This window comes from Bactrocera neohumeralis, chromosome 4 (assembly GCF_024586455.1).
Source record: "Bactrocera neohumeralis isolate Rockhampton chromosome 4, APGP_CSIRO_Bneo_wtdbg2-racon-allhic-juicebox.fasta_v2, whole genome shotgun sequence".
Classification (NCBI taxonomy): domain Eukaryota; kingdom Metazoa; phylum Arthropoda; class Insecta; order Diptera; family Tephritidae; genus Bactrocera; species Bactrocera neohumeralis.
The window spans coordinates 15,447,706-15,475,590 of NC_065921.1; the positions used below are offsets into that span (position 1 = coordinate 15,447,706).

The 27,885-nt window shown below is 38.7% G+C and overlaps 2 protein-coding genes across 2 annotated transcripts; one reads left to right on the forward strand and one right to left on the reverse strand.

Annotated features, from left to right (window-relative positions):
- Window positions 1-7,600: 7,600 nt before the first annotated feature.
- On the forward strand, window positions 7,601-8,658 carry LOC126756184 (cuticle protein 1). The gene is made up of 2 exons (XM_050469044.1): window positions 7,601-7,772; window positions 7,865-8,658. Exons 1-2 carry the CDS (start codon window positions 7,758-7,760, stop codon window positions 8,336-8,338), a joined length of 489 nt encoding a protein of 162 aa, XP_050325001.1. The 5' UTR covers window positions 7,601-7,757; the 3' UTR covers window positions 8,339-8,658.
- A 6,327-nt stretch (window positions 8,659-14,985) lies between these two features.
- LOC126756185 (uncharacterized) lies at window positions 14,986-21,881 on the reverse strand. Its single transcript, XM_050469045.1, has 3 exons — window positions 21,783-21,881; window positions 18,683-18,753; window positions 14,986-15,290 (listed from the first exon to the last, which is right to left on the reverse strand). The coding sequence occupies exons 1-3, from the start codon at window positions 21,801-21,803 to the stop codon at window positions 15,053-15,055; spliced, it is 330 nt and encodes a 109-aa protein (XP_050325002.1). The 5' UTR covers window positions 21,804-21,881; the 3' UTR covers window positions 14,986-15,052.
- Between the last annotated feature and the right edge of the window lie 6,004 nt (window positions 21,882-27,885).

Sequence of the window (27,885 nt, forward strand, 5' to 3'; positions counted from 1 at the left end):
CGGGAGTGCAAGTCGAGTAGAAACCCGTTTCGTGGTCAGTTGTGATAGCTGCTTCTCGACGTCGTACCTTCCCTGTATTTGTTGACGGATTTGCTTTGCTATACATGGTCCGAGTCGTCGAGACATGTCGTCCATCTATCAAAATATGATGGATCTGGTTTCAAATTTTTCTATCCGTAGACAGTCAGGTAGCTTGATGAATTTTCTTGTGGTGGAATCTAGTACTACAGACAACCATATTTCGGGCCCCTGCGAAGTCGATCAGCCTTAACCCATTTGAAGAGGTTTCGCCATGGAGGCTGCATTTGCCGACTGTTGTATCAAAGATGCCTTCTTTGCCGATCCTGGCGTTAAAATCGCCAAACACAATTTTTACATCGTGGCGAGGGCAGTTGTCATAAGCGCTCTACAGCCTCTCATAAAAGGCATCTTTGACCCCATCGTCCTTCTCTTTCGTCGGGGCGTAAGCACAAATCAGCGATATGTTGAAGAACTTCGTTTTGATGCGGATTATGGCTAGTCATTCATACACTGGGATGAATGTCAGAACCCGGCAAAAAAGTTTCTTTCCCACCACGAATGCCACACCGAATTTGCTCTCATTTATATGGCCACTGTAGTAAATGTCACAAGGACCTACTCGTCTTCTTGTTCGGCAGTTCTGTTAGCATTTACTTTTAAATAAATAAATTATAAATATGAGGAATATTATTTTTCTCATATTTCAGCATTTTAACTTAACGTAACACTAAAATGCATGTTCACACTATAAAACCATAACAAATTTTAGACATTTTAATAAAATCTCTCGAAAATTTTTAATAACAAAACAAGACAATTTTACATGTCAAAGTTTTGGTCACGGTTAAATGTTTATGGAATTCAAGCTAACATATCAAAAAATTCTGATCGCAAACTAAATAAGGTGTTTTGAAAATAAAAATAAATTCGTGTCACAAGAGCAAAAGCAAGTCCGCATAATCATAGGAGTTACGATTTCAGGGTAAACAATAGCAGAAGTGAATTTTAACTTATTATTTAAGCGTAAGTAACTAGTTAACAACAATAAAAGTAAAGTAACATATGCACATGCATATGTGTGTGTGTAAAGCAAGTGAGCTGGCGCATGCGCAGCCGCCAATGCTGCCATTCTACAACGCCGCTGCGACGCGCTGCTTATTTTCGTGCAAATATGCCCGTTAATAACACGTTTACAAGTAATAAATATATATACAAACACATATACATACATACATACACTCATATGAATATTGATAGTAAAAATGTAAATGAAATGCAATTGAGAAACTAGTGCAAGTTCGAAATGAGAAACTGGCTTGCAGCCACGCCAAAGCGAAACCAGACCGCCGGGCTGGCCGAATGGCCAGACTACTGGCGGTACTGGCTGCTGAAGGCGGGCGGCAATATTAGAATTACGTGGATTGTTGTTGTGCATTGTACGTTGTAAATAAAAGCAAACGTTTACCTTCCGGTTGCAGCCAATATGCACACACATACACACTTTGACTCAAATGAGCAGCATACGCGAAAATAAGGTGAGGTTCACTCACCACACACACACACACACACACACTTGCAGGCGCAGAGTCACGCTGCCGCAGCGCTGGCGTTCAGCGCACAGCGAATTCATTGACTCGCAATCATATTAGCGCTAGAAACAAGAATGACCAATCATCCAACTAATCAAGTGCTCGATTAAACCGACAGACATTCTTCATAATGCTGCATTAATGCCACAAACAACAAATGGTGCAACAATAAAAACATCGAGTACATAAACTAGCCAACAAGTAATTATATATGCACATTTATGTACACGGGTGTATGCATCTCTGTGTGTGTGTGTGTGTGTGTGTGTATTAGTTGGTAACAAAATTTGCGATAAATGACACAAACAACCGGGTTAATAATAGCACAATGGCAAACTACCTAATGGTTAACAAATGCTTAGCAATAAAAGTACCAAAGTGCATATGTACATATATACCTTGTATGTGCAAATATGTATACTTGTATATGTAAATATGTAATGTATAGAAACAAAAGATATAATGATTTACGTTCTGTGCCGCCACTCTGGAGTCGGAAAGTACCTTTTAGCTCGTGTCATAAGACATGAGTGGCAGCCAGCTTCTGTGAGTATGAGTCAGTTTTGGGCCGAATTGTTGGTGGGATAATCTCAAAGTTGATTTCGAAATTATTTTAGTGTTTTACTAACATCTGATCAAATTTGACCCAGACTGGTCCGGTTGAACAATTTTTTTCCTTAGTATTCATTAGCGATAAGTTCGGTAAGATTTCATTAATTGATGCCAGAGGTTTACTAACATCCCATCAAATTTGACCCGGACTGGCCCAGTTAAAAATTTTTTTCCATTAATATTTAATAGCGATAAGTTAGCTAAAATTTCATTAATTGATCGTAGAGGTTTACTGACATCTGATCAAATATGACCCGGACTAATCTGGTTAAAAAAAAATGTTTCGATTAGTATTTTAGAGCGATAAGCTAGGTAAGATTTCATTAATAGGCCCCTGAGGTTTACTAACCGGACTGGCCCGGTTATAAATTTTTTTCTATTAGTATTTAATAGCGATAAGTTAATTTAGTGTTCATTAATTGATCTCAGAAATTTACAAACATCTGATCAAATTCGACTGGTCCGGTTAAACACTTTTTTACATTACTATTTAATGTCGATAAGTTAGGTAAGATTTGATTACTTGATCCCTCAGGTTTACTGACATCTGACCAAATTTGACCCGGACTGGCCCGGTTGAACAAAATTTTTGATTAGTATTTAATGGCGATATGTTAAGTAAGATTTCATTAATTGAGCCCAAAGGTTAATGAACATCTGATCAAATTTGACTCGGATTGGCCCGGTTACACAATATTTTCTCCAGATGGATACAAGCTTTATAATGTTCGTGCAAGATTTTATTTTGAAATGCCAATTACTGTGTGTTTGTCAGTTGTTTGCGAAATGTTTCTCTGGCGAATGTTACCATGGACAAAAATTGTCAACGAGTTTGTTGGAAATTTTTCGTTTCTAATGGAATTACGATTGCCGAAACGTTGAAAACATTGCAGAAGTATTTTGAAGATCTACTTTATCACGAAGATAAGTATTTGGTTGGCACAAAGCATTCAGTAAAGGCTGTTAAGTCATCGTAAATTCCCCCCATACGAGTCGTCCACCTCGTTGATTACGATAATATTGAAAAAATTAAAGAAACAATGCTTGAAAATCATCGAGTGTGCATCAGATCAGATAGCAGAGAATCTTAAGATCTCTTAGGGATTGAATCGGCACATTTTGGTTAATGTTTTGGGTATGAAGCGTGTCGATGCTAGAGTCGTGCCAAAAGAATTGTACCTTTTGCAAAATTGACGTCGAGTAGTGGTTGTAAAAGAGATGCTTGACAACGTAGCTGAGGACACTACATTCATCAAATGGCCATTCCAGCTAGAGGTGAAAATTAAACAATTAGCTAAATTTTGCTGGCTAACTTTAGCATTGAGCTGTTTAGTCGAAGACACCGAAACCCATATCGTCGTCTTCCTCGGACTTCGACTCTTCATTTTTGGCTTTGAGCGAAACCGTTGATCGTTAATTAACACACCATTCATTCCATGAAACTTTTCTATTTGCTAACGAATAACGTGCGAGTGGATATTTTTAAGTAATATTAAACCAAGGACGATAAATATTTTCTGCGGGTTCTAAAGGAGCTGGCTGGCAGCGAGAGCCTACTTTTGTAAGCCCACTGAATTTAAAAAATAATACAATTACTTCGTTATATTAAAATATGTTTTCATAACATCTGTGAAATGTTTGGTATTAGTACCTCAGTCAGTCAGCTCAGTCATCATCTCCATATTTTGGCCCAACAGTTTTTTGTGAGCTTTGGCCTGCTGCATGAGTGACCTCCAGATTACCAGATTTATCCCCAATTTTGTATACCAAATTTTTCATGTTTTCTCCAGTTCGTCGATCCATATTGATCCTGAGTTTCCCCTTGCCTTAGAATATAATAGAATAAAATAAAGGTTCCCCTTACTCAGGTTTTCCCTTGCCTTAGAATAATGTTGAATAAAGGTTCCACTTGCTCAGTGTTGTACGCTTTGGCTATGTATAAAGTTGTCGCCTTTCATTAATTGTTCTAGCTTGGACTTTGTCCTTTTCGAGCAGTGTCCATGACTCTGCACCGTAACATAAACCTGATCGTTTGATGATTTTGTATAGAGCCAGTTTAAATTCAGCACTTTTGTTCAGTTTCGATTTGGAAAGTTTATGTAGTGATGCGTATGACCTATTACCCGCTTACATGCCCTCATCGCTAGTAAAGCCTGCTGAGTTATTGCTTCGGCGCGTAAAGCCTAAGTAGGTCAAAGGCCTTCACAGTTACAAATGTTGCATAATTTTTCTGCTCATCATCATCTCGTATAATAAACCAACATAATCCAATAAACCAACAGCTTTACTTACTTTTCTTATCAGCCGCTGGCTGCGTAGCCAATACCATCTGCTAGTACTACGTGCCGACTAGTAAAATAATTAGTTCAATATTTATTTGAAATTACCGCTAAAAGCGTGTAAAGAGATTTCCAAACATTTGTATATATTTTTTGATTGATGGTTTCTTGTGTAATTAAGCCTAATTTGGTGCAACTCACATTTATTTTTTTATTGGCCAAAACGAATCAATAAAAGAAATAATTGGCGAATGGATAAGCAAAAACCAAAGAAAAATTGTTGAACAAATGCACATTCCCTAATTATTACAATTAAATATAAAACATGCATTAAATTGCAGTTTGCTACGAATATATAATTACTCAATTATATCTTAATTATATTTAGGGTCAAGTAATCGGCCATTGTAATCAATATGCGTATGACCTTGAATTGTTGCAGCAATTTTAAAAGGAATGCACAGATTTTGGTTGCAACCATTTTGATTAAATATATTTAAATTAATTTAATTATGTAATTCATTAAAATCATAATTTATTTACAGTAAATATAATAAAATAATTAACATAATCAAGTTTGAATTACTTCACTACTATGAAAATCTTTATATACTACAAAAAGGCTAAGTGATAGCGGCGACAGAGAATATGAAAATTATAGAAATAAAGTTTTCATAAACCAGAAATTAGGTTTGATAATTCATTTGAAGATGTGTGTGAGAATAGTGCACTCGGTAGGCCGAATATGTTGACCATAACGAATCAACGCGAAACTCATTCTTTACAGAACGTCAATTTTTGTAATTAAGATGAACGATTTGTAAATGTTTTTCAGTTTCCATGATGAAATGCCAAGCAATTCTGCACAAAAATAATTTGACGGCTTGACACAACTCTCGTGCGATTTGTCAAAAAAGAGGTTATTGAAGTACCCCTACTTGGATCACCAGTTATATCTCTTCTGGTAGATGATTGATCGAGCTTCTGCTCCCATTACTGTTAAGCTCTTTGATGCCATTCAAAGTTTGCAACTGATTAATGGCAGATCGACTGTTGTCGAGGGTCAGAGAAAACTTCTTTTGGTTCGAAAAGGTCTATAGTAAGAACCGCATAGCTTAGACGAAGGCCTTTAAATATTTTTTTAAAGCTTTTTACACACAGATCATATATCTGTATATAGTTCTCCATACAATGACCTAACGGTTTTTGATTAGATCAAAATTGAATATTCACGCAGTAATTTTTTTGTTTTTTAATTCCCAAAACTAACCATTTGTAGTTTGTCGCTTGAAATTCTACAATATTTCTAAGCTATTGTAAACGAAAAATTATTTGAATTTGTTACTTTAGGTCCAAAAGATTTCCGAATATATGTTTTAATCCTGTTAAGGGGGAGGAACATAGGTTTCCTCGAAAAAAAAAACATTTTTTCAGCAATTTTTTTCTTATATAAAAAATGAAATATTTTGTTAGAATTTTTTATTCTTATAAACATACAACATTAACAAAGAACTTCTGATATTTAAAAAAAAATATTATTAACTCGGCCATTGCGATGCCATTTCCAATAAAACCCTTGGAAAAAAGATGCGCCCGCGTTGGCAGGATAACTCCTTAAAAAAAATACGTGTGTTAGTTAAAACCTTAGAACTTTTACGAAGGAAAAAACAGAAAATTGGATTTTTGGCAGACATTTTTACAAAAAAATTAAAATTTCAGTGAAAATTTCTCTACAATTTTTTTCAAATACTTGTAATCGAAAAAAAATCTTCATTCAAGTCCTTAAGAATTATATCTCAGAGACCGGTGTAAAATCTCATGAAGATTGGTTGAATAGTTCTTGAGAAATCTTGCCAACCGACTTCAAAACACATTTTTGAGAAAAAAGCGTTTAAAGACGGCGCACTTAGCCTAGCAGCCTCGAGCGCACAAGTTCTCGAGGCTGTATCTCCAAAACTAGTACTCGGATCAACTTGAAAATTTAGGACAATATTCTAGGGGTGTTGCAGAATTTAATAAGACAATAAAAAGAAATCGATTTTTTGAAACCCGTAAACCCAGGTAACCACTTATAATCCGCTTTCCTAAAATATAAAAGTATGTCCGTGCAATAGCAGAAAAAGAGTTTGAAAATTTTGTAAATATATATATTAGTAATATATATTTTTTGTTATGTAAAATATATATTGTATTTTTTGTATATATATTGTAGTTTTATTATATATAATGCAAATAAAAATAAAATAAGACAAAAAGAACCAATTTTAGAAGTTTTCCCAATTATATTTAATTGCTTCCAAAAGTAAATTCGAATTAACGTAATTACTAATTATAAACAATATAAATATATAGCTTCCGTCTTTTTTGCCGGCAATGCAGCCCAATTCCCAAACCATTCTATTTGCGCGCACACCCTCAGTACGCTCCTGGCCTTCTACAACTACATATGTAGGCACAAAATGACTGAAAGTTGAATTTGTTAGCGCGGAGTGTGGCATGGCCAAGCAGCGGCGCAAGCGCAGATCGTGGGTTCAGCGCTACACGCGGTGACTGTGTTTGTACGCGCGCGCGCGAACAAGAAGTGAGCCAGCAACGCGCGGTTCAATAATAATCTGTTGCACCAATCAAACAAAATATGCGATCACTCAAACAAACGGGCAGCAGCAGCCACAGCAGACAAAAGCCGAAGCGGCAGCAGCAGCTGCACCGCCCTTTCCTGCCGCGCCGCTTAGCGCTCGGAGCGCGCGAAGAGCGGCAACTTGTAAGGTGTTGTATTCTACATTAAGTATACGCCCGGGTGTGCTAGCGCGCACAATAACACTAAATATTTGTACGATTGCTTGTGCTAAAAGCAAATGAGTGCTAGCGCAGCGTGCGCGCCGTGTGTGGCTTACGAATGGCGGGTTGCGGGCTAATGGCGGTGCTGCGCTCGCTTAACTTTGTTACAGATTTTCAACTTCTATGCCGTTGCAGCGGCGCAGCGCTGCGTTGCCGTTGGTTGTAATGGTGAGCAGCTAACGTCTAGGCGAACTCGAACTCTCAAACGCAAATTCTAATGGTACGGGTATATAAGTGTCAGCTGCGGCCAACAGTTATCACAGTACGACGCAGTACGAAAAACCAATTGGAAGTTTAAAAATTCCTAAATAATCTAATTCAATTTTTATAGTCCGATTGGCTTATTTCGCGCTGTTGTATAAACTTTTATAGTTTTCTGTTTTCATTAATATAAAAAAAAATAAATAAATTTAGAAAAATGTTCTGCAAATTGGTGAGTATCGTCAAATCGCAAATACGTCGCGAAACCACACACTGGATTATATAAAACTAAACGCGCATTTCGTTTCCCAACCCAACCAACAGGCATTCATCTCCTCACTCATCGCCTTGGCGTTGGCCAAACCACAACATCTGCCAGCCGCTCAGTACCCAGCTGGCGTGAATCCACAGGACTGTCCCGGTTTCCCGATCTGTGATAACGCACGCCTACACAATCCACAAGCGCACTGGGGTGCACCCGCGCCCGCCTGGCAACCGCAACCACAGTGGGGCGCTCCAGCACCCTCTTGGCAACAACAGCAACAGTGGGGCGCACCAGCTCCCTCATGGCAAGGCGCACCAGCACCCTCTTGGCAAGGCGCTCCCGCGGCCAGTGCTGGCGGTGATAAATTCCCAGCTGGCGTCAATCCACACACCTGTCCCAACTATCCCTTCTGTGATGTGAATGCCGGTCAACATGGCGCCGTCGCTGCGCCACCACTACCCGGCTGGACCGAACGTCAGTACCCAGCTGGCGTATCCGCGCATCAGTGCCCCAACTTCCCCTACTGCAACTAGATACAGCTACAACAACTACAACAACTTTAACCACGGTCGCAACTGTAGCGTTCGCTTGTAGCGCTGCAGCTGCGTCTGCGTCTGCCTACAGCCCGTCGGACGAAGTCCCGCTACCAGTATCCTATCCTGAACCGCAAAAAAAATCAAGTTATACAGCCTATCCACTGCCAATGTCAACCAACTTCAATGCCACTTCCACATCACTTTTTGTTTGTTATTGCTTTTTTACAGCGCCTGAAGTTCTCAAGTTCTCAATACTATTGTACAGCTGGAGTTTGTTGTTGATCCATAAGTAAATAAAATATGCATTTGGAATTTTATTTGTCCGCTTCTTATTTTGTGATCCTTTTTTTCAGTAAAGCTATAATAATATGGGGTTCTTAATGCGGCGCGTTCTAGGCCGCGCTTCTAGAATACTACTTGTTGTTGCTAAGCTGCCTGGACGTATTGAGAATTAGTTTCTAAAAATATTTCCGACTAATAATTAGCACTATCTACCAAGGCTGTACCCTCAAAAGCCTTCCTCTATGCAAATAGTATGCCGCCGCGCCCCTCCCCACCTCTCCTCTCCACCTCAAACCTGCCATCCACTTCCCTACAATGGTTCTTAAGCATTTTCTCGTACTGCAAAGCCATAAAGTTGCCACAATTTGCACGCCAATAATTTATTGACTACACTTGACCTACTCCGTTATTGCCAAGAACCGCATTCCTCATTAGCGGTACCCAAGTGTGTATTTAAAATGTATTTTACTTGCTCATAAACAACGTAATTTGTCCATTTTACACACTGCCTGCGGACATCAATCAAAATGCAGTGCCGGAGACCACCGTACTACCCCTTACCGCGCGCCCCTCAACCGGTCTGTCAATAAATCTTAATCAATGCGTGCAACGCCCACAAAACTGTCAACTTGTCGTCGCCGCCGCTACCGCCAATTGGCGCGGAACTGCAGCGCACCAAACTTGTACGGCAAGCATTTTGTGAAAGTAGTTTTATTGCTACAGTTTTGCCTTTTCGTTTTAATTAATATGTGATTTTTTCCACCGCCCATTACTGGCTTAGCTGCCCATAGTTGCCGCTCGTGGTCCAGGGCTGTTGCCGCATTGCGCAATCCGCTTTGTTCTGAGCTTCGCTGGTGTATGCGTGTTTGTGTGATTGAGCGCGCCGTGTGTCTATTCATTAGCCGCTTAATGCCGCTGAATTGTTCAAGGTCAAGTCCATGCCGCGCCGCTGCCTTGTTAGCGCGCTAGCGCACTACTTGCCGCACATTCAATGTTGCGGATACATATGGTCAACATTCACCATATACACACGCATGCGCGCGCACAAAAAAAAAAACAAAAAAAGCGCTTTTGGGCAAAAACATGTTTCACACGCTGCGTTTATTGCTCGGTTTTGTTAATGCGCGCGCACAGCTTCATACGCTTTGCGGCACCATAGCGCGTTGCAGCAGCAGGCGCGCAACACCTATACACACAAATATACACATACGCGCTTACATATTTGTCTGATTAATTAGTTGCTCTATAAACGCTTTGTTAATGGCGTTTCGTAAATTATCTGGTCAGCTTGCTTATGGGCTTTTATGGTCTCAAATTACAGTTATGTGACAATTCTACCACCCACTGTATGTGTGCCTGTGTGTGTGTGTGATTTGTAGTTATTTGTCAAAGGTGTGGAATTTTATTGATATTAACTTTAGTTTAAGCGCTTAAAAATGTCGCTCAAGATTTGCGCATACAACAAAAACCATTCTCTTCTACACGCATGAATCACTAACTAGTTTCTGCTGCAAATGCCTTATGTAAAGCTGCAAAGCTCTTTGCAGCCATAAAGCAACTTTTCATCGCATTTGCAATTAGTTGGACTTTGTTGTGGCTGAGTTATGTCTTCCTCTAAGTTGTAAATCGCATTAAATATGGTGGAGGAAGTGACACAAGCTAACGGGATTGGAATAAATGTATAATAATTAGTTAATGCGTTCATAAAAGAATAATAATAAAATCTTTAGCAGAGTTGATTTATGGTATAAATACAACTGATAGAGCGAAGTTCTTGGATACTCGGCGTGTGCTCATGTAACAGGTGAGTTGAAAAGTCCCCGGCCTGACACATAAATGGCGCCAATAGAATTAAAATCGTATGATTTTTAGTTAGCCCTAACCTTCAAAAAGCGCTTAAAAAAATTTCCCAGCTGTCGGATCATTAGGCTGTGAATTACTACCATGAGCATAAATTAGTAAGGCTTTGTTTATAATTTCAAAAATTTTAATTTATTCTTCAAAATCTATCTCGTCCCCCTCAAAGCGATTCCCCTTACCACCCATACACGTGTGTCAACGTTTGACGTTTATAGTCTTCAATTGACAGTTTCTCCGAAGCGGTTGTTTGAGTTTGATGAATAGCACGAACTCACACGAAACTAAATTAGGCGAATACGTTGCTTGCGGCATGATATTGGTTAAAAATTTGGCGACAAACTCTCGAAGAAGCAATGTAGTATGCGACGGTGCATTAGCGTGGTGCAAAAACCAATAGTTGTCGGCCCATAATTCCGATCTCTTTCTACGAATAGCCTCACGCAAACGACACTTAACACTCAAAGAGAATTTTTTTTTTGACAGTTTAGCCGGTCGGAAGCAATTCGGTGTGTAACACACCTCGACAATCGCAGAAAACTGTCAACATACCCCAGATTTTGGATCTGCTTTGAAGTAGTTTCGGATAACCTTTGTCACGATATTCGGCCGATGAATCGTTCAGATCGAAAGCATAGACCAAGGTTTCATCATATGGTTGTCGGAAAACATTGTTTTACAGACGTTAACGCGACGCTGTTTTCCGAAAAAATTTAGTGATTTTGGAACTAATCGTGCTTTCACTTTTCTTAGGCCCAAACGATCTTTTTCGCTGATCCTTCCGATATTTCAACGATGTCAGTTAGATCTCTGACTGTTAATCATCGACTCTCAAGCAGCAATTCCTTTATTTTATTGACATGTTGATCATCAGTTGATCAACGCAATCTCGACCCTATTTGAATAATTTGATCGTGGTGAAATCAGCACCGAAGACGTTGAACGCAGTGGTCGCACAAAAGAGTTGTTGCTAGAAGTTTACTAGTTTACTAGAAATGGTATCGAAAAGTTGGAGGGTCGCAATAATCAGTATATCATCCTTTAATGGAAATCTGAGCAAATTGGATTTATTAAAACTTAAGAGAATAAAGAAGTATTTATAGGATAAAACGGTGAAGTATGCATGGAAGAGGGAATCATTAATAATTCAATCAATATATAGTTCGCTGCTGGAGGGATGCGTCAAAGGTGAAGTTTTTGTTATTAATACAATAAAGTTTTAGACAACCTGATCACTGAAGTGTGTTTTCCATGTAGTCCTTAGATAAGTATGTGTTTATTCTAGTAATTCTGGAGCATAGATACCTACTCCGATAGCAACTTTTTAGATTATGCAGTAGTAGTACCAGATCCCATAGTTCGCCGACTCTGCGTCATGACTCAGTTTCCCATAATGACGTGGAATAACGGCCGCCATAAAAGTTATAGCCGGCATCGCTTTTCGCTTCCTTCTATCTGGTTCATTCGTTTCTTCGCTAAAAATTATCAAATATAGTGAACACTTGATCGTGGTTACCGTGAGCTTTCGCTGGTAGAAGAACGAATGTTAACAGAAGTTTAGTATTCGAAATAGCAAAATTATATTCCCCAGCGTTTAGCTAAAACAGACATATAAGGTCTAGTAAAAAAATTAATTATTTGCAGTAAATTGAAGGTTCTATTAAGCAAAGTCAGAGAACTTCTATTTAGGTCCAATATGTACCACTTTGTTCGAGGACTTGTTGCTATTTTGAAGGTAATTGCATAATGGCACTCTCAAAGGAAACTTCGTTCGCATTGGCTAAAAAGCTAACTCGTTGATTTTAATAAGCTTTTCTAGGGGTAAGTTAAAATTTTGGCCGTAGGAAAACAGCTCAAGAGAAATGATTCTCTGCCAATTCCACCAGAGACATTGAAGAATCGTCTTCGCCTGTCGATTCTGGCTTAACAACGTCGATTAATTCCATGAAATGCTCTTTCGTAACAAAAAAGTACTCAGCTAAGTTTCCTATTGCCTGCTGAGGTACGATGATTATTATCCATAATATTATTATTAGGTGCGCAACTAAGTTTTCGCTGTTTTTTTTAATGAAAATGCAATTTTATTTTAAGGAAATAGTTACAAATAAATTATACGAAGTATCACCCATTGCTAGTCACAGCCATTTCACAACTTTCTAGCAAAGCTCGAATACCAATACAGTAAAACATCTTGTGATGCTATCAAAACATCAAGCCATTTTTCGTTGTTGGCTTGTGAGTGGAACTGCTTCTGATCCAGACTATACGCCACCGAACAGAACAAATAGTAATCGGACGGTGTATTATCTGGAGTATATAGCGAGTGAGGAAGGACTTTCCATTTAAGCGTTTCCATGTAGGTTTTAACGGATTAGGCAACCAAAATGAGGCTAAATTGAGGTCATAAGAAACCTAAGTTCCTTATTTCAGAATCATTTTCAGAGCTTGCAGAAAGCTTTGATATGGCTTGGCGAGTGACTCTCAAAACTGAAGCAATGTCTTCTTGCGTTTGACACGGATCCTCATCGAGCAACGTCCCCAATTCATTGTATTCGAAGGTCTTGGTCTTCTTACATGAGGACTGTCTTTAATATCGAAATCGCCATAACTTTGAAGTCGTAGAAAATTTCGTCTATCTTGGAACCAGCATTAACACCAACAACAACATCAGCCTCGAAATCCAACGCATAATAACACTTGCCAACAGGTGCTGGACTGAGTAGGCAATTAAGAAGTAAAGTCCTCTCTAGACGAACAAAGGCCAAATTCTACAAGTCACTCATCATCCCCGTCCTGCTATATGGTGCAGAAACATGGATGATGAAATATCTGATGAGTCGGCGTTACGAATTTTCGAGAGGAAGGTTGTGAGGAAGATTTATGATTCTTTGCGCATCAAAGACGGCTACGCTAGCTAGGTCATATCGTCCGAATGGATGAAAATACTCCAACTCTGAGAGTATTCGACGTAGAACTCGCTCCGAGGAGCAGAGGAAGAGGAAGACTGCCACTCTGTTGGAAAGACCAGGTGGAGAAGGACCTGACTATACTTGGAATCACCAATAGACGCCAAACAGCGTAAAGGAAGAACGACTGTCGCGCTGTTGTAACGGCTATAACGGCGTAAACGGTTACTACGCCAATAAAGAAGAAGAAAATACATGTATTTTGCTGCTTTGAAGTAGTTTAGGATAAAACTATACTCTGTTCAGAGTGGAATATATAATATATACTTTTCCAAAAAAAGAAGAAAATCCTCTTAATTAATTAATTAATTAATTGACACAATCCAGAAGAAGAGTTGCCAACCAATTTGGAAGTCGGAAATAATTTATTTGAAGTATTATTTTCTTAACGGCTTATTATACCATGGCAAAAATCATTTATTTTTATAGCTCGTAGCATCACAAATTCCAACAACAATTTCTCGTAAATAATCGCTAACTACTGCCAGCAAGAGAAGCAGCAGGAGCAATCGTTTGTAGATCACAAGGCAATCGCAATTAATTTGCTTTTACAAATTTATGTGGAAATTGCGGCGTTTACGTGCGAACTCGTCAGTCATTAGTCCGTTAACGGTAAAAGTGCCAACAAAAAAAGGCAAAATTGCGAACGGTAAAACAATGCCGACGAACTACGTTCGGAACGCAAATTTGTTGCATGAAAATGTTGTAAGTGTTTCCTGCTGCTGAAGCAGCTTTGTTGCAGCCACATACCAGCAAGATATGTGGGCTACGATGTTAGCAGATTAAAAAGCTTTAACAGCAGATACATTAATGGAAAAAAGAAGCGTAAAAAAATAGCAAACGAGTTTTTTTCGTGTAATTTCAACGCATGTGTTTGCATGTGTTTGTATGTATGTTTGTGTGTGTTTGTATGGCAAAACTTATATAACTTTTATCTAGGAAATAAATTTGCACTTTGAAGAAATAACATGATTTTTCGTTTATTACAGTTTTTCTTTATTTTTTCCTATTTCCTTCTTTAACATACACATTTTTATAGGCATTTCGCACAGACACATATATATAGATAGGTGTACTTATGTACTTTTCGCTACAAAATTATTTACAAAAAAAGTTATGAATCATGAGAAAGAGTGTGCTGAAAGAATGTTTGAGTTAAGTACAAAACAACAGTTATACTCCATATATATATATGTGTGTATGCTTTTCGCTAGATATGCTAAATGTATGTATGTAAATAAAGCAAAATCAAAATGAGACAAAGAGAAAGAAAAAATGCAGAGCAACTATAACTAAATAGACCAGAATAATATGGAAGTCGAAAATATATAATTAAAATTAAATTCATGTCAGGTAAAATGAAATTTGTACACATGAACAAACGCGCGTGCGCTGTAGTAATATTAAAAGAAATCAAAATAACAAACTCAAAAGTAAAAAATTAAAAAAAAAAATAAAAAAAAATAAAAAAAAAATAAAAATTAAATGAAAAAAATGCGTTAACACATATGTCTGCATATTATTACATAAGCATATAACTAAAATTGTAACTAGAGCATTGCCAACGGCAACACCTATGTGGATGAGCGCCGCCACTCACTCCCCTCTAGTACCAGCCGCCCTTGTGGTAGTCGTGATGATCTTCTTCAATGTGATGCACTTCCTCCTTGTGATGAACATGCACTGGCACATGCACCTCCTTAATAACGGGCACATGCACTTCCTTGTAGATGGGCACATGCTTGATGACCTCCACCTCCTTGATCACGGGCACCTCCACCTTCTTGATGTGATGGTGGTGAATGGTGTGCACCTTGTACGGTACATGGATGGTGTGGTGTTCACTGTGGTCGATAGAAGATAGATAGTGGCGTAATGTGTATAAAATTATTGTAGTAAGAAACAAATATCATTTTTTATTATAATGATTGTTAGAGATCTAAGTGAATGATAAATAAAAAATCATGAATTGGCGGTCGCCGTAGCGATTAAAGTTCTAAAATTTTTCTTCTCCAGCTCTGAAAGTATTCGACGCAGTGCCCACCGGGCGAAGCAGGGGAAAACCTCCAGTTCGTTGGAAAGACCGGGTGAAGAAGTACCTGGCTACACTTGGAATCTCTAATTGGCGCCAAACAGCGAAGAGGAAGAACAACTGGCGCCCTTTGGTAAACTCGGCTATAAAGGCGTAAGAGATGTCTACGCCAACAAAGAAGAAGAATAACAGATAGTTTTCTTTCTCAAATGACGTTCTCTTTCGGCAGCAAATCTCTTACCGCTTTCAAAAGCTTCTCTTAAAAATTCATTATTGGTTCGGAGTTGACAAAAAACTCATGGCGAGGAGAAGATTGGACAAGCAAAAGCAAAAATAATCATGAAATATGAATTGCTTTGCCAAAGTATAATTCCTTCAAAAGCTAATATCAAATCTATGAGTATTTTTCAGATAAATTAATTTGAAAACAAGGAAAACGTAAACTTCGGCTCCACCAATGCTTTATACGCTTCACAGGTACATTTCTTATAGGATGAAAACAGGAAAATAAGATCTTTATCTTTATTTTGAGCGGCAGTTTGAATGTCGGCTACAGCGTTTACCATTAGGGATGACGTGATTCCGACAGCTCTCGGCGGCCACATTTGTTTGCGGATTTGTGTCAAAGGTTGTCAATGTGTTCAGTAAGGTTTGCCAATCCATCATGTCACGCTTCACTTTGGTACAAAGCTTGCAAGTTGTCCCAGTCAAACGGCCGCTAAGATCATGCGATTTAACGCCTCTGGATTATTTTTTCTAGGGTATGTTAAATCAAAGGCTTACGTCAATCAACCAGCAATGATCGAGGAGCCTGAAACTCAGCGGAAATGCTGCACCGGATCATCGAAAATTGGCGCAAAAGGGACAACATCACGTCGTTCTTATCGGTAGACCCTGTATATGCTATAGTGGTCCGATCTAAATAATTTTTTGGAAGATTAAGCGCAACAACAAGCACGCCATGTCAAATTTCCATGTGCGATAGTGGTTCGATCTAAACAATTTCTTCGGACATTGTACCGACGGGTTCGACAAATGAGCAGCATAAAAGGAAGTGTGAAAAAATTTCAGATCAAAATCTCAAAAACTGAGGGGCTAGGTCGCATGTAGACAGACGGACATGGCTAAATCGAGTAGAAATCAATTGAGGTTTCGCACTGCGACCTAGTATGATCTATTGCGCCCTCTCCTATATCACATATCGTCAAAAAGGTTCAGCACTCTGAACAATTCCAGGAGCTTGTTGGGTAGGATATAGGTGATGTGATCCCTGCCCGTGTAGATGGATCCAAGGTTCTGAAATTTCGGGTTCCATGTCGCACTTGTTGAGTGGGAAGTAGGTGATGTGATCCCTGTCCATGTAAATGGATCCAAGGCCCTGGAGTTTCAGGTTCCATGTCGCAAAACCAGCAGTTTTTACAAGAGGCTCTCCATGTTGGAGAAGTCTTCTTGAGCCTGCAAGGTCCAGTATAGAGCGCAACAAGGAAACGGTTTTTGTCTCGGGGGAGATTGATCATATCTCTAAACCTTGCTAGGTTGTAACCTCCCAATAGCAGCTTGGCGTGACGCATGCTTGTTGTCTGCTGCCAGTGCCATTTTCTCCCCACTTTCTCCTCCGTGCGAAGCAACACCCTATGATGTGGGACCCCACCGCATTGCATTGTTCTGGGCTTATCATTCCGGAAGCCGCCGACATGTGGGCCAGTTCGACGACCAGCTCAGATCGTACTCGTGTACACGGTTGCTAACTGATAGGCGTTTCAGGCTTGCTATACACTCCTCCACTAATAGCGATTTGACCTCATAAGCTGAGGAGGGACTTACTAGATCTTGATTTTTATACCTAGAAAATTTTAGGAATGGATATATCTTTACCAAAAGATGTAGGGGAATGTATGAGGAATACAATTAGCTGTCCGAATTCTTTGATAACTAACTCATTAACATAAAATAAAAAGTTTAGTATTTTCAAAGAAATATAGAGCAAAAATCTATGGTAAATGAGTAAAGGAGGAAAATAAATGACCAAAAGTGCACATAGCGAAGTTATGTCTTTCTATGCTAAGTTAATTAAAGAAGCGCTTGTAGTAACCATTAGTCCAGTTGCTTCCTAAACTCGTGTTTAATGTGGGTTGTTTCGTTTCACATGGAGAAAATTCTGGATTTTATAAAAATTTTTAGGAGTCACGTCAAATCGTGGAAAAATACAAAAAAATAGTTGAGAAAGGGATCATACATTTTTATGTAATTTATATAATTTTTATGTTATTGTTATGTATATTTATTTAAAAATAAATTTGTATCAAGAAATGGTTTATTCGAAGCTTTGACCAATTTTAGATATTCTTGGCTTGAAGTACTTTTTAAAATCGCATTAACTTATTTTCTCTTCCTTTGAAAAAAAGTAGCAAAATTAATATGACAAACTGAAAAAACAATGAATTTTCGCACCGCTTCATCAAATTGGTAGCAAATTAAAAGTGAAAACTATTCAATTATTCCGCAGTTACTTTGTCTATTGCCGCATTCACAATCACAATTGAGTGAGTGCCACATTATAGCAGCGCAAGCGACAATTGTTGACAATTTACGCAAGACCGGGAGTTACGCATGCGCAACAATGGTTAGACGCCTGCCGGCCTGTTTCGCAATTATCTGACTATCTCACCGACTAACTGACTGACTGACTGTCTAACTGTCGTTTGGTCAGTCTAACACTGCACGCACACACACCAGCGTGACACTGTGTGTGCGCTTAAATCATTTGGCAGAAGACCAATGTACGCTATTTATCCATAATTTATGCTTATCACAGCTAATTAGTTTTTTCTTTCAACTTTGTCTACAGCAAAGACGGCGGGTGTCCAAGAAATTCCTATGCATGCAAGTGCATGTCGCTTGAGCCGATTGACTCTTTGCTTTCCTGCTGCGCATATATACCGTTATACTCGCACGTATAATTATAGAGAAAAGAAAAAAAAAAAAAGAATTGACAAACAATCGAAACCATTTCATCGCCGTTTATTGTGTTGATGTTGCGCGTTGTTGCAGCACTGGGTTGTTGACCGGTTTGTTTAATCAAACAGAAATTACAAAATAAAACTGTTGTTAATTAAAACACAATAAATGTAATTTTTAAATTGTTGCCTTGAATAAAAATCGTGAAATTATCAATTCGAGCTGTGCTATTGTTGTTGTACTTACTGTTTGCCACCACCGAAGAAACCGGGATTTGGCGCGCAATAGGCCAATGCGAAGAGCGCGCTGAAGATCACCTAAAAGGAGGGAAGAAAGAGAGAGAGAGATAGGATTAATTTAAATTCTGTAGAAAAAACAATAAAATGTAAAGATATAAAAATTAAATAACAGTAGGGAACAATATTAAGTATTATGCCTTCTACGAAGTTTCTAATACCCAGAAGAACACGTCGGAAATCTTATAAAGTGATGAGCTGTCAAAACCGCCAAACCACAATAAGATATATCATATAGCTGACATTAAAACTGATCGATTAAAATCAGGATACAGATCTTCATAAAAGATCTTGTTTTCGTACTTAGTTACCCTCATTCAATTTGAAGGTTGTTTTCGCCAAAGAAGGCTAGAAGCACTAGCAAACCGTTGGCCGGTTAAGTAGTCAGATCTAATTTTGACCCCTGTAAATGCTATGGATGGACCCATATGTAGAAGTTCCCGCAAATGAGGAAAGTTCTCTGAGCGCCATTCACTTGGGAGTGGCCAGCAGCGATTCTTTTACATATGGTTCAAGCAGCTCACAACTTCCGGTTTTAATCCAAGCATTCTCTGAGCAGCCAAAAAAACATCCGTTTGAAGGCGAGCTAAAGTGACAAAGCGAAACATCCTTCCCAAGGGTTGTGTGCTGGGGACCCCCCCAATGAAAAGAAGAAGAAAATAATTCGAGCTGCAGATCTGAATAGAGAAAGTACAATATTCTATGAGAGCGTACAGCTGCTGGCGTACGCCGATGATATTGATATCATTGGCCTCAACAATCGCGCTGGTAGCTCTGCTTGCTTCAGACGGGATAAGGAAGCGAAGCAAATATCTCCTGTCATCAAACAAATAGTTGTCGCACTCGACTTGGCTCCCGGTAATTTTTGACAGTCATAACTTCGAATTCGTATGTAGATAATTTCGTCTATCTTGAAACCAGTATTAACACTGATAACAACGTTAGCCTCGAAATCGAACGCAGAATAACTCTTGCCAAAAGGTGATATTTCGGACTGAGTAGGACATTACTGAGAGTAATGTCCGTAAATTAAGAGACACCGGCTACTCTGGCTAGGTCATGTCGTCTGAATGTAGTATCCGCCGGGGGAAGCAGAGGAGGGAGGAAGATGTCCTCTCTTTATATGCTTTTGAAAAAAATTAAATGTTTTTTATATGCTTTTCGAGTAGGATAATTAACTAATAAGATATTTTATAATATTTCGAATGGTTTGTGATTTGATGACTCTTTTTGGTTAGAAATCCTCTGAGGTATACTTATGTATAGTTAGGGTACTTTACTTCTACGGTGCAGTAGTATGGTGGACAGGCGTACGGAAATGGTTCAGAGGCTCGCTTCGCTGTGCATAACGGTAGCTTTAAGAACAAATCTAACAGCGGCTCTTAAACTGGTACTAAACCTCCCACCTATAGACCTCTTCGCTGAAAACTGCGCAGCAAAATCGGCAGGACGACTACTGGCTGCAAGAGAATTTACATATTGAACCTTTGAGCAAAGCAACAGTCAAGGCAGTAACCTCGTATCGCATATCAGCCAGAAGTGTCTTGGGAAGCAGGACAGCACTGGAAAGTGTTGCCAAAAGCAAGCAATTCCACTTCTACTAGGTACCAGGTCAAAAAGGTATCGAGGGCAATGAAATACTAATTATACGACGATCTGGAAGCATGTTAAAGAAAATCAAAACCCGATGGAGCGAGCTACCCGGGTGCAAAATTGCAAAAAGTCATGTGCAAAATGATAGATCAGAAGTACACAAAATTCCTATTGCGACTCAATAGAAGAGACTGTAAGGACACGATCGGAATACTAACTGGCTACTGTCTGGTGGCGACACACGTCCGCAGAATGGGGCTGACAGATCGAGAAGCCTTCTGGGAATGTCTAGAGCAAGGCATCAGAGAAACAATGGATCATCTCTTCTGCACTTGTCACGCATTGTCAAAACTACGCTGTAAGCATCTGGGGTTCCCACGGTATGATACACTGGAGGAGGTATCGATAGTGAGGCCACAGAGTCTGTTAAAATTCGAGTCAAGCGCGGGCATCCTAAAGGATGACTACTCCTCTTGTACCTAGTAATTGAACGCTATTTGGTAACGCAAAGGATTAAAACTGGTCTATTCGTGGCTCATTGGCCTACCAGACTAACCTAACCTAGTGTACTTTAAATATTGGATAGACAGTGACATTTGAAATTTGGACTAGCTTCCAATTTGGAGAGAATCTGATAATGAATGTACTTGTTGGTTTGTGGAAGGAGCAGCTTGGAGGAGTTCCTGTCCGCAAGTGACCTCACTGAAATTTTGTTCTTATATTATCTATATAAATTTTATGCTCTGATCGAGTAGATAAAATCACTATAACATATATTGATGGTTTGATTATTCGCATCAGTTCTACTTCAAGCATGTTATGCTAGCTTACAGTAGGTTAATAAAGATGACATTTTCAAGTTTTACGGTTTTGGTGTAAATTTTGGAATTTTTAATATTTTTTTCAAAATATTTTTTAAAATAATTTCCCAAAACCAGCTTTATTTTTACACAACTTTTCGGCTGATCTTTGTAACATAAAGACTTGCAACTGTTAACCAGGAAATGCTAGTAAAATTAGACCATATCACGAAATATTAATATTGCTATTAATAGAAGCAGCGTCTAACAGTTCAAATTTTCCATGATTTTTCATTCCCAATTTATCCTTTTTTGATTTAAAGACAACGCCCAGCGACCCATTTTTGCACTACAAATTCACTTTCAACAGCTACGGCTGCGCACTAGTTACATACATATATTTTAAGTATGTCTTATTGCTGGCACACCACAGTCTTTATTTGTATCATTTGTATGTAAATATGTGCACAATTGCACCACAAATATCCACAAACTCGCGCGCCACACAAAATTTATGACTCCTTTAACTCCTTGCCGCAGGCTATATTTAAAGCACACACACTCACATATACAAATGTATAGTATGCAAATGAAACACTGTTACACAAGTGGCTTACACTGAGCGAAAGGAAAACCAAAAATGTGTCGGGCACTTACGAAAACTTTGAGGGCGGTCATATTGGGGCGATGTGATAAGCGTCAGCGGTGTTTTTTGGTTATGAGGTTGTAAAATCCAGTAACTGAGGACCGGCGTTGCAATGTGTACAGCGACTAAATTGAACTGATAACCGAGTAGTGGCGCTGTGATGTTTTTATATGTTGCGCGCAGGCGCGTTGCCCATAAAACATACAAAGCCACACACAGGCCAGCAGGTGGCTATGTATGTGTATATGTGTGTGTGTGTGTAATGTAAAGCAGCCGCAAAAGTGGCAGCGGTGGATGGCTAGCGACAGTGACGGCTATTACAAGTGAATGCAGCGCAAAGCTTTTGCTCTTTTTACGAAAAATTAATTTGCATGTATGTGTGTGTGTGTTAACGGCAGCACATATACCAATTGCTGCGGGGTCTGCGAACAAAAAAAAAACGAAACCACGTCAATTGAAATGTTGAGCGAAAATTTCAGCAAATGCGCCAAAAACAAAAGCAACAACAACACAATTGAAAGCACTGCAGCAGCGTCTACGGTAGCAGCCATAGAAGAAGAAGAAGCAGAGAAGGAAACCGAAACAGGAGCAACGTCGCGTAAACACCGACGATCTACCGCGGCAATTGATGAGTGTGCTCGCAAAATGCTCGTAATGAAGAGACAATTGCTTCACGATTTTTTATTGCTCACATTGCTGTGCATTGCGCGGTTACTCGCTAGCCTCCACATACATACCAACAAATATAGTTTTTCTTGCATGTGCCTGTGTGTTATGCCGTTCACGCACGCACGTGATGTCTGCGTTGTGCATCACTCACCATCAACGCTCACTGTTCGCTGCCGACCACCATGTTGCTGCTAATACACACAGCTCTTAGCCACTGTTAAGCACTGTTAACTGACAGCGCTGCTGGTCGTGCTGCTGTAGCGGCGCAGCGGCCGCCGAAGATGGCTCAATTGCAAGTAGCTTTGTTGTCGCCAAATTTGCCTAACAAAGGTTAACCTTGAGGTGAACCTGCTACAGACCGATTACACACACATTCATATGTAGATTAGTTTACACATAAGTATGTGCGTGTGTTTGTGAGATGCTTTGAAAGCAATTGTAATAAACAAAGTTTCCATTTGTAAAAATTTTTGATCTTATTTCATATGCATTGTTGGTTGTTGGTTTTGTTTGTTGTTGTTGTTGTGTCCACCTTATTTGTTTTTAAGTTATGGCTTTCTTTCAAATGTCATACAACAACAATATGCTTATGATTGTTATGATTATTTTTAAATCACATTGTAAAAAGATTTTTTGTAATTTTTTTTGTTTTTGTTTTTGTTTTTCTTCGCAGCTGTGCATTTGTTATTGCCGCATCAGTTCACATTTTGCTTTTTGGAAATTAATTTCTGTCTCCAGGCGAACTCTGACTACTCTGATCTGCTATGCAACACATACTACCATACTCAAGTATAAGTATGTGTGTGTATTAACTGGATATTAAGTATATACTCGTAGATTTATTGCGTAGACGTAATCGCCCTCGGCAGTAATAGTAAAAATAAGCAGCATAAGTCAAAATCATATCGCAACATTTTCCTAACGAAATGCTTCAATATTGGTACACAGAAAACAGTTTGACTCAGATATTGGTACAACGCATTAGTAGAAGAAAAAACTAAAAATCAGATAGTTTTGACTTTAATTAATATACGGTTATTACATTTTACGTTTTACAGTTAGTTATAAAAACCGAAAATTGATACAGTTATTTTCGTTTACACTGTAGAAATTTCGAGAGTTAGTAACGGTTGTGGTTTTCCAATGTCGTTAATAAAGTGAGCTTAGTTGATAAATGCGATTTGCGAAATGGTAAGGTTAATGAGTTCCCGTAAAATTCGATATTATTTCTATATGAAATTTAAACGTAGATTTGCAGGAAATGTTTTTTTTTCTAGACACCAGAGTCAGGGTAGAGGTTTTCCGGTTAGGCAGCTTTTAATAAATTCCGAAAATATTCGGAAAATTAAAAAAAATAATGCTATCAAATAGTGTTTAAAAAAGGAAGGTAAAACACGAACCGAAGCCAGAATACGATACACATTTAAAAAATCCTGCTTTTGATCGGTAAGTTTGTATGGCAGCTATATTCTACAGTGATCCGATCTGAACAATTTCTTGGGTAATTGCATTCTTGCGTCAGATAATAATATGTGCCGAATTTCGTGAACATATTTCGTCAAATGAAAAACATTTTCGTACAAGCATCGTTCAGTTTTTATCGCAGCTTAAGTCACAGTGGTCCCATATAAGCGGTTCCTACTTATTTTAGGAGAGAAAAAAGTGTGTGAAAAACTTAAGATCGCTGTCTCAACAACCAGGGTACTAGCTCACGAATATGCAAACAATCAGACAGGCGGAGATGGCTAAATCAACTCAACTCCTCTTGCTACGTGCGTACGTTTCTCCATCGTTTCTTTAGATGTACACATTTCGAGGCAAATTTAGGTTGTATTAAATTCAATTTAAATTCAGGGTGTAATGATCAAAATGAAAAAATACGGGTAGGTCGTCGAAATTGCTCGATAAGGATGGACTAAGAAAACCTTTTTTGAACGAAATTTGGAATTTGAATTTACTTAGAGAAAAGACGAATCATTCCTCCGCAGGGTTGTACTCGTGGTTGGGACCCGCCATGTAAAAAAACAGCCCCAATGAAAGGGACACAACAGCCTCGGATGAGAGACCTCCACTTTTGATGGCGACCGCTGCATACGTCTCCACGTACGTCCGGTCCCTTAATTGGGAAGGTGCCGCTGCCCAGCTGGTTGATGTCCTCGTAAAAAGCTGGCATCCCCCTCGTCCAAAAAGTGCGATGGACGGGACAAGGACTGATATAAGTAGGCCCTTATGGCATTTACTACAGTGGCCATATAGAGGAGTGCAATTCTTTGTGTAGGTAGGAGAGAGACACCGTCGCCGAATACTGTCATTCACCCCGGTAGATGAATGTCTAGACATAATCCGCATCAAAGCGAAGTTCTTCAACATATCGCTGCTTTGCGCCCACTCACCGATGGAAGAGAAGGCCGAAGTGACCAATGATGTCTTCTATGAGCGCTTGGAGCCCACCTATGAGAGCAATTTTAAAGCCAGGGTGGGCAAAGAAGGTATCTTTGGCACAACGGTCGGTAAATTCAGTCTCTATGATGAAAAATCCTTAAATGGGTTTAAGCTGATGGTCTTCGCTGGGGTCCGAAATCTGGTTATCTGTAGTACTAGATTCCAGCATAGGCAAATTCACCAAGCTACCTGGCTGCCTCCGGATTGAAAAGCTACCAACCAGATCGATAGACGGAAGACATGTCTCCAGTGTTTTAAACGTGCGAGGTCCTAACATCGACTCGGACCATTATCGTGTTGCAGCGAAGATGCGCACCCTCCTTTGTTCAGTATAAACCGCACGTCAACAAACCCTGCTTTCTGAAAGTATTCGTTACTAACTCAGTATTAGGAAACTGTGTGACTGCATTTCAAGCTCCTTACCTACAGCAGCAAACGAAACCATTGGTTTTCTGTAAAGGCAGAAAAATAGCTGGTACGATAAGAAGTGCCGTGTCGCAGTGGAGAGAAAGCAGACTGCCTACCTCGCAACGTTACAATCGACCACAATACGTGCGGGATGGGATAGATACCGAGGGTTGAAGAGGGAAGCGAGACGCATTTGCAGACAAAAAGAGAGAGACCGAAATGCATGAGTACGAAGAGCTTGACAAGCTGGCCGACGGGGATAATGCTCGAAAATTCTACGAAAAGGTGCGTCGACTAGTAGAAGGTTTCAAGACCGGAGCATACTCTTGTAGAACCCAACGAGCTGATCTAGTAGCCGATGCCCAGAGTATGCTAAAATTATGAAGGGAACACTTTTCCAGCCTGCTGAATGCCATTCCCCAATCGATGACGATGGAGCAGATGTTCCATTGCCCGATCATGAAGAAGTTCGAATAGCAAATACCCGTCTGAAGAACAACAAAGCGGCGGGGGCCGATGGCATTGGAAATCGCCTAGGAAATGATTTGTGCAAAAAATAATAAAATTATCCACTCAAAAAGATATTTTTAATTTTTTAGTGTTTTTAGACGTCTTTTAGTAGTCAGCTACCTAAATTTTCACAGTATGCCTAATAGCTAATTATTATGATTAGCGCATGTTGAGATCAACGTAAATATGGTTTTCGCTGCAATAAAAATTAAATTTGCCAAAATGTCGCAAGTGTAAATATAGGGTTGGTGAGTAAGCGCACATTCATGCATACACATCTCCGAACGTAGTCACATGCAATTATGCACATAATTCACCGCTTCATTGATAAGTGCGTCCACCGGCTGTTGGTGGTCATCCACGTCAATCTGTTAGCACATTAGCGGCTATATGCTGACAAAAATACATACACTTAGAGTTGCATGAATTTGCTATGACATATGTGTGTGTGTGTGTGTTAAGATTTGTGGCTGTTTGTCTAGACTGCTAACGGTTAATGTTGACATGCTAACTGCAGTTACTCGCAATGCATGGAGTTCGCGCAATTGCAGTTTTGCGCATGCGGTAGCAGTTAGCTGCCGGTTTTCCAAAATGTGGCAACAAATTTTCGTTAGCATTTTTGCGTTGCAGATAATTATGAAATTTTAAAATTTTAATTTTTTTTTTAATTCATAGACGTACAACGTACCATGTTTGATGTTGCAACAGTAATTAAAAGTAATTGAGATTTTAATATATAACGCAAAATTATTAATGAATGTGAAAAGAAAAAAAAAGAAAGAGACATGCCACAAAATTACAAAAAACAACAAAAAAAATTTAAATTGCAAGAATTTTTTTTTTAATTTTTAAGTTTATGTATTCTTTTTTTAGTCCTCAAATAAGTGAAATGAACGTGCTTTATATATTGATATGTATACATATACATTAGGGTGGGTAAAAAAAAAATTTTTTTTTCGCTTGTTACTCTGAAAAAATAGGTCCTTAAATACGTCTACGAAGATCTCTGCAATTATGGGTTTTTAATTGTAACGGAAAGTAAATTTTCTACAAAACTATGATTTGGAATTTAAATTTTTTTTTTTCATTGAGTTGTAAAATTCTTATAAAAAAATATGTTGACTTAAAATATTTAAACTTCAACTGTTTATATTTTTTGAACGGTTAGGTTTAGGAATAAATCATAAGAAACCAATTTTTCAAGTAGTTGAAAGCGGGAAATGAATTTTTCCATCTGATAAGAAGAAAATAATAAAAAAAACTTAGATGCGGAGGACCTTTCGGATACCTGATATTTTCGTAGATGTGTCTAAGAACCTATTTTCAGAGGATCAATCGAAAAACAATTTTTTTTTGTCCCACCCTAATATAAATTTTTACTCAGATATACATATATCTTCCTACATATATGTAAAACAAATATAGATAAAACTATTTTATCAATAGAATTCTTGTTTGCTGACAGCAGCTTTTTTTCTGACCCACCCTAATATAAAATTGTACTCAGTTAAAATTATTTATCAATAGATTTCTTGCTTGCTGACAGCATAATCTACCGCAAAATCATCGATAAAGTCTCCACACCTGCGGTGAGCCGTCAACGCTCCGCTTGGAACTCTAGGGTGGGCTGCCTAAGACTTCATATTCACTTAAACATTTGCATAAAAAATGTAAAAAAAAAGTATATTCTTGCTATTTTTGCCATTCATGTCTGTGTAGGCCTGTGAACCTGTCCTGACATGCGTGCAACACATATCAATTGGGAGTGGTTAAGCGCGTAACTTTGCATCTGGCAGATTTTATATTTGGCTTCGTATATTTATAGACAATTTATTATGCATTTGCATTTGTTTTTCTATTTTTTCTTTCCATCTTCGAGCATTTATTAAGTAATTGTCGCAAACTCAAGCAGACAAAACAATTGCGTTTGGCCATAATAATTGACTTAATTCACTTATTGTCTACAACAACAAATGTTTTGGTTTGTACAATGTATCTTCTTCGTTATTGCATTGTCATATTCGTTACACTATTTGTCATTGCTTTTTATGTGATTTTTATATGCTTGCTCAAACGTAAATGCCA

What these genes read in the sequence shown, in the direction of transcription:
- LOC126756185 (XM_050469045.1), bottom strand. Translation starts at nt 21,803, where the DNA reads ATGACCGCCCTCAAAGTTTTC. An exon ending in TGACCGCCCTCAAAGTTTTC is followed by an intron (nt 18,754 to 21,782) that starts GTAAGTGCCCGA and finishes CCCTCCTTTTAG; the next exon opens with GTGATCTTCAGCGCGCTCTT. An exon ending in TTCTTCGGTGGTGGCAAACA is followed by an intron (nt 15,291 to 18,682) that starts GTAAGTACAACA and finishes TATCGACCACAG; the next exon opens with TGAACACCACACCATCCATG.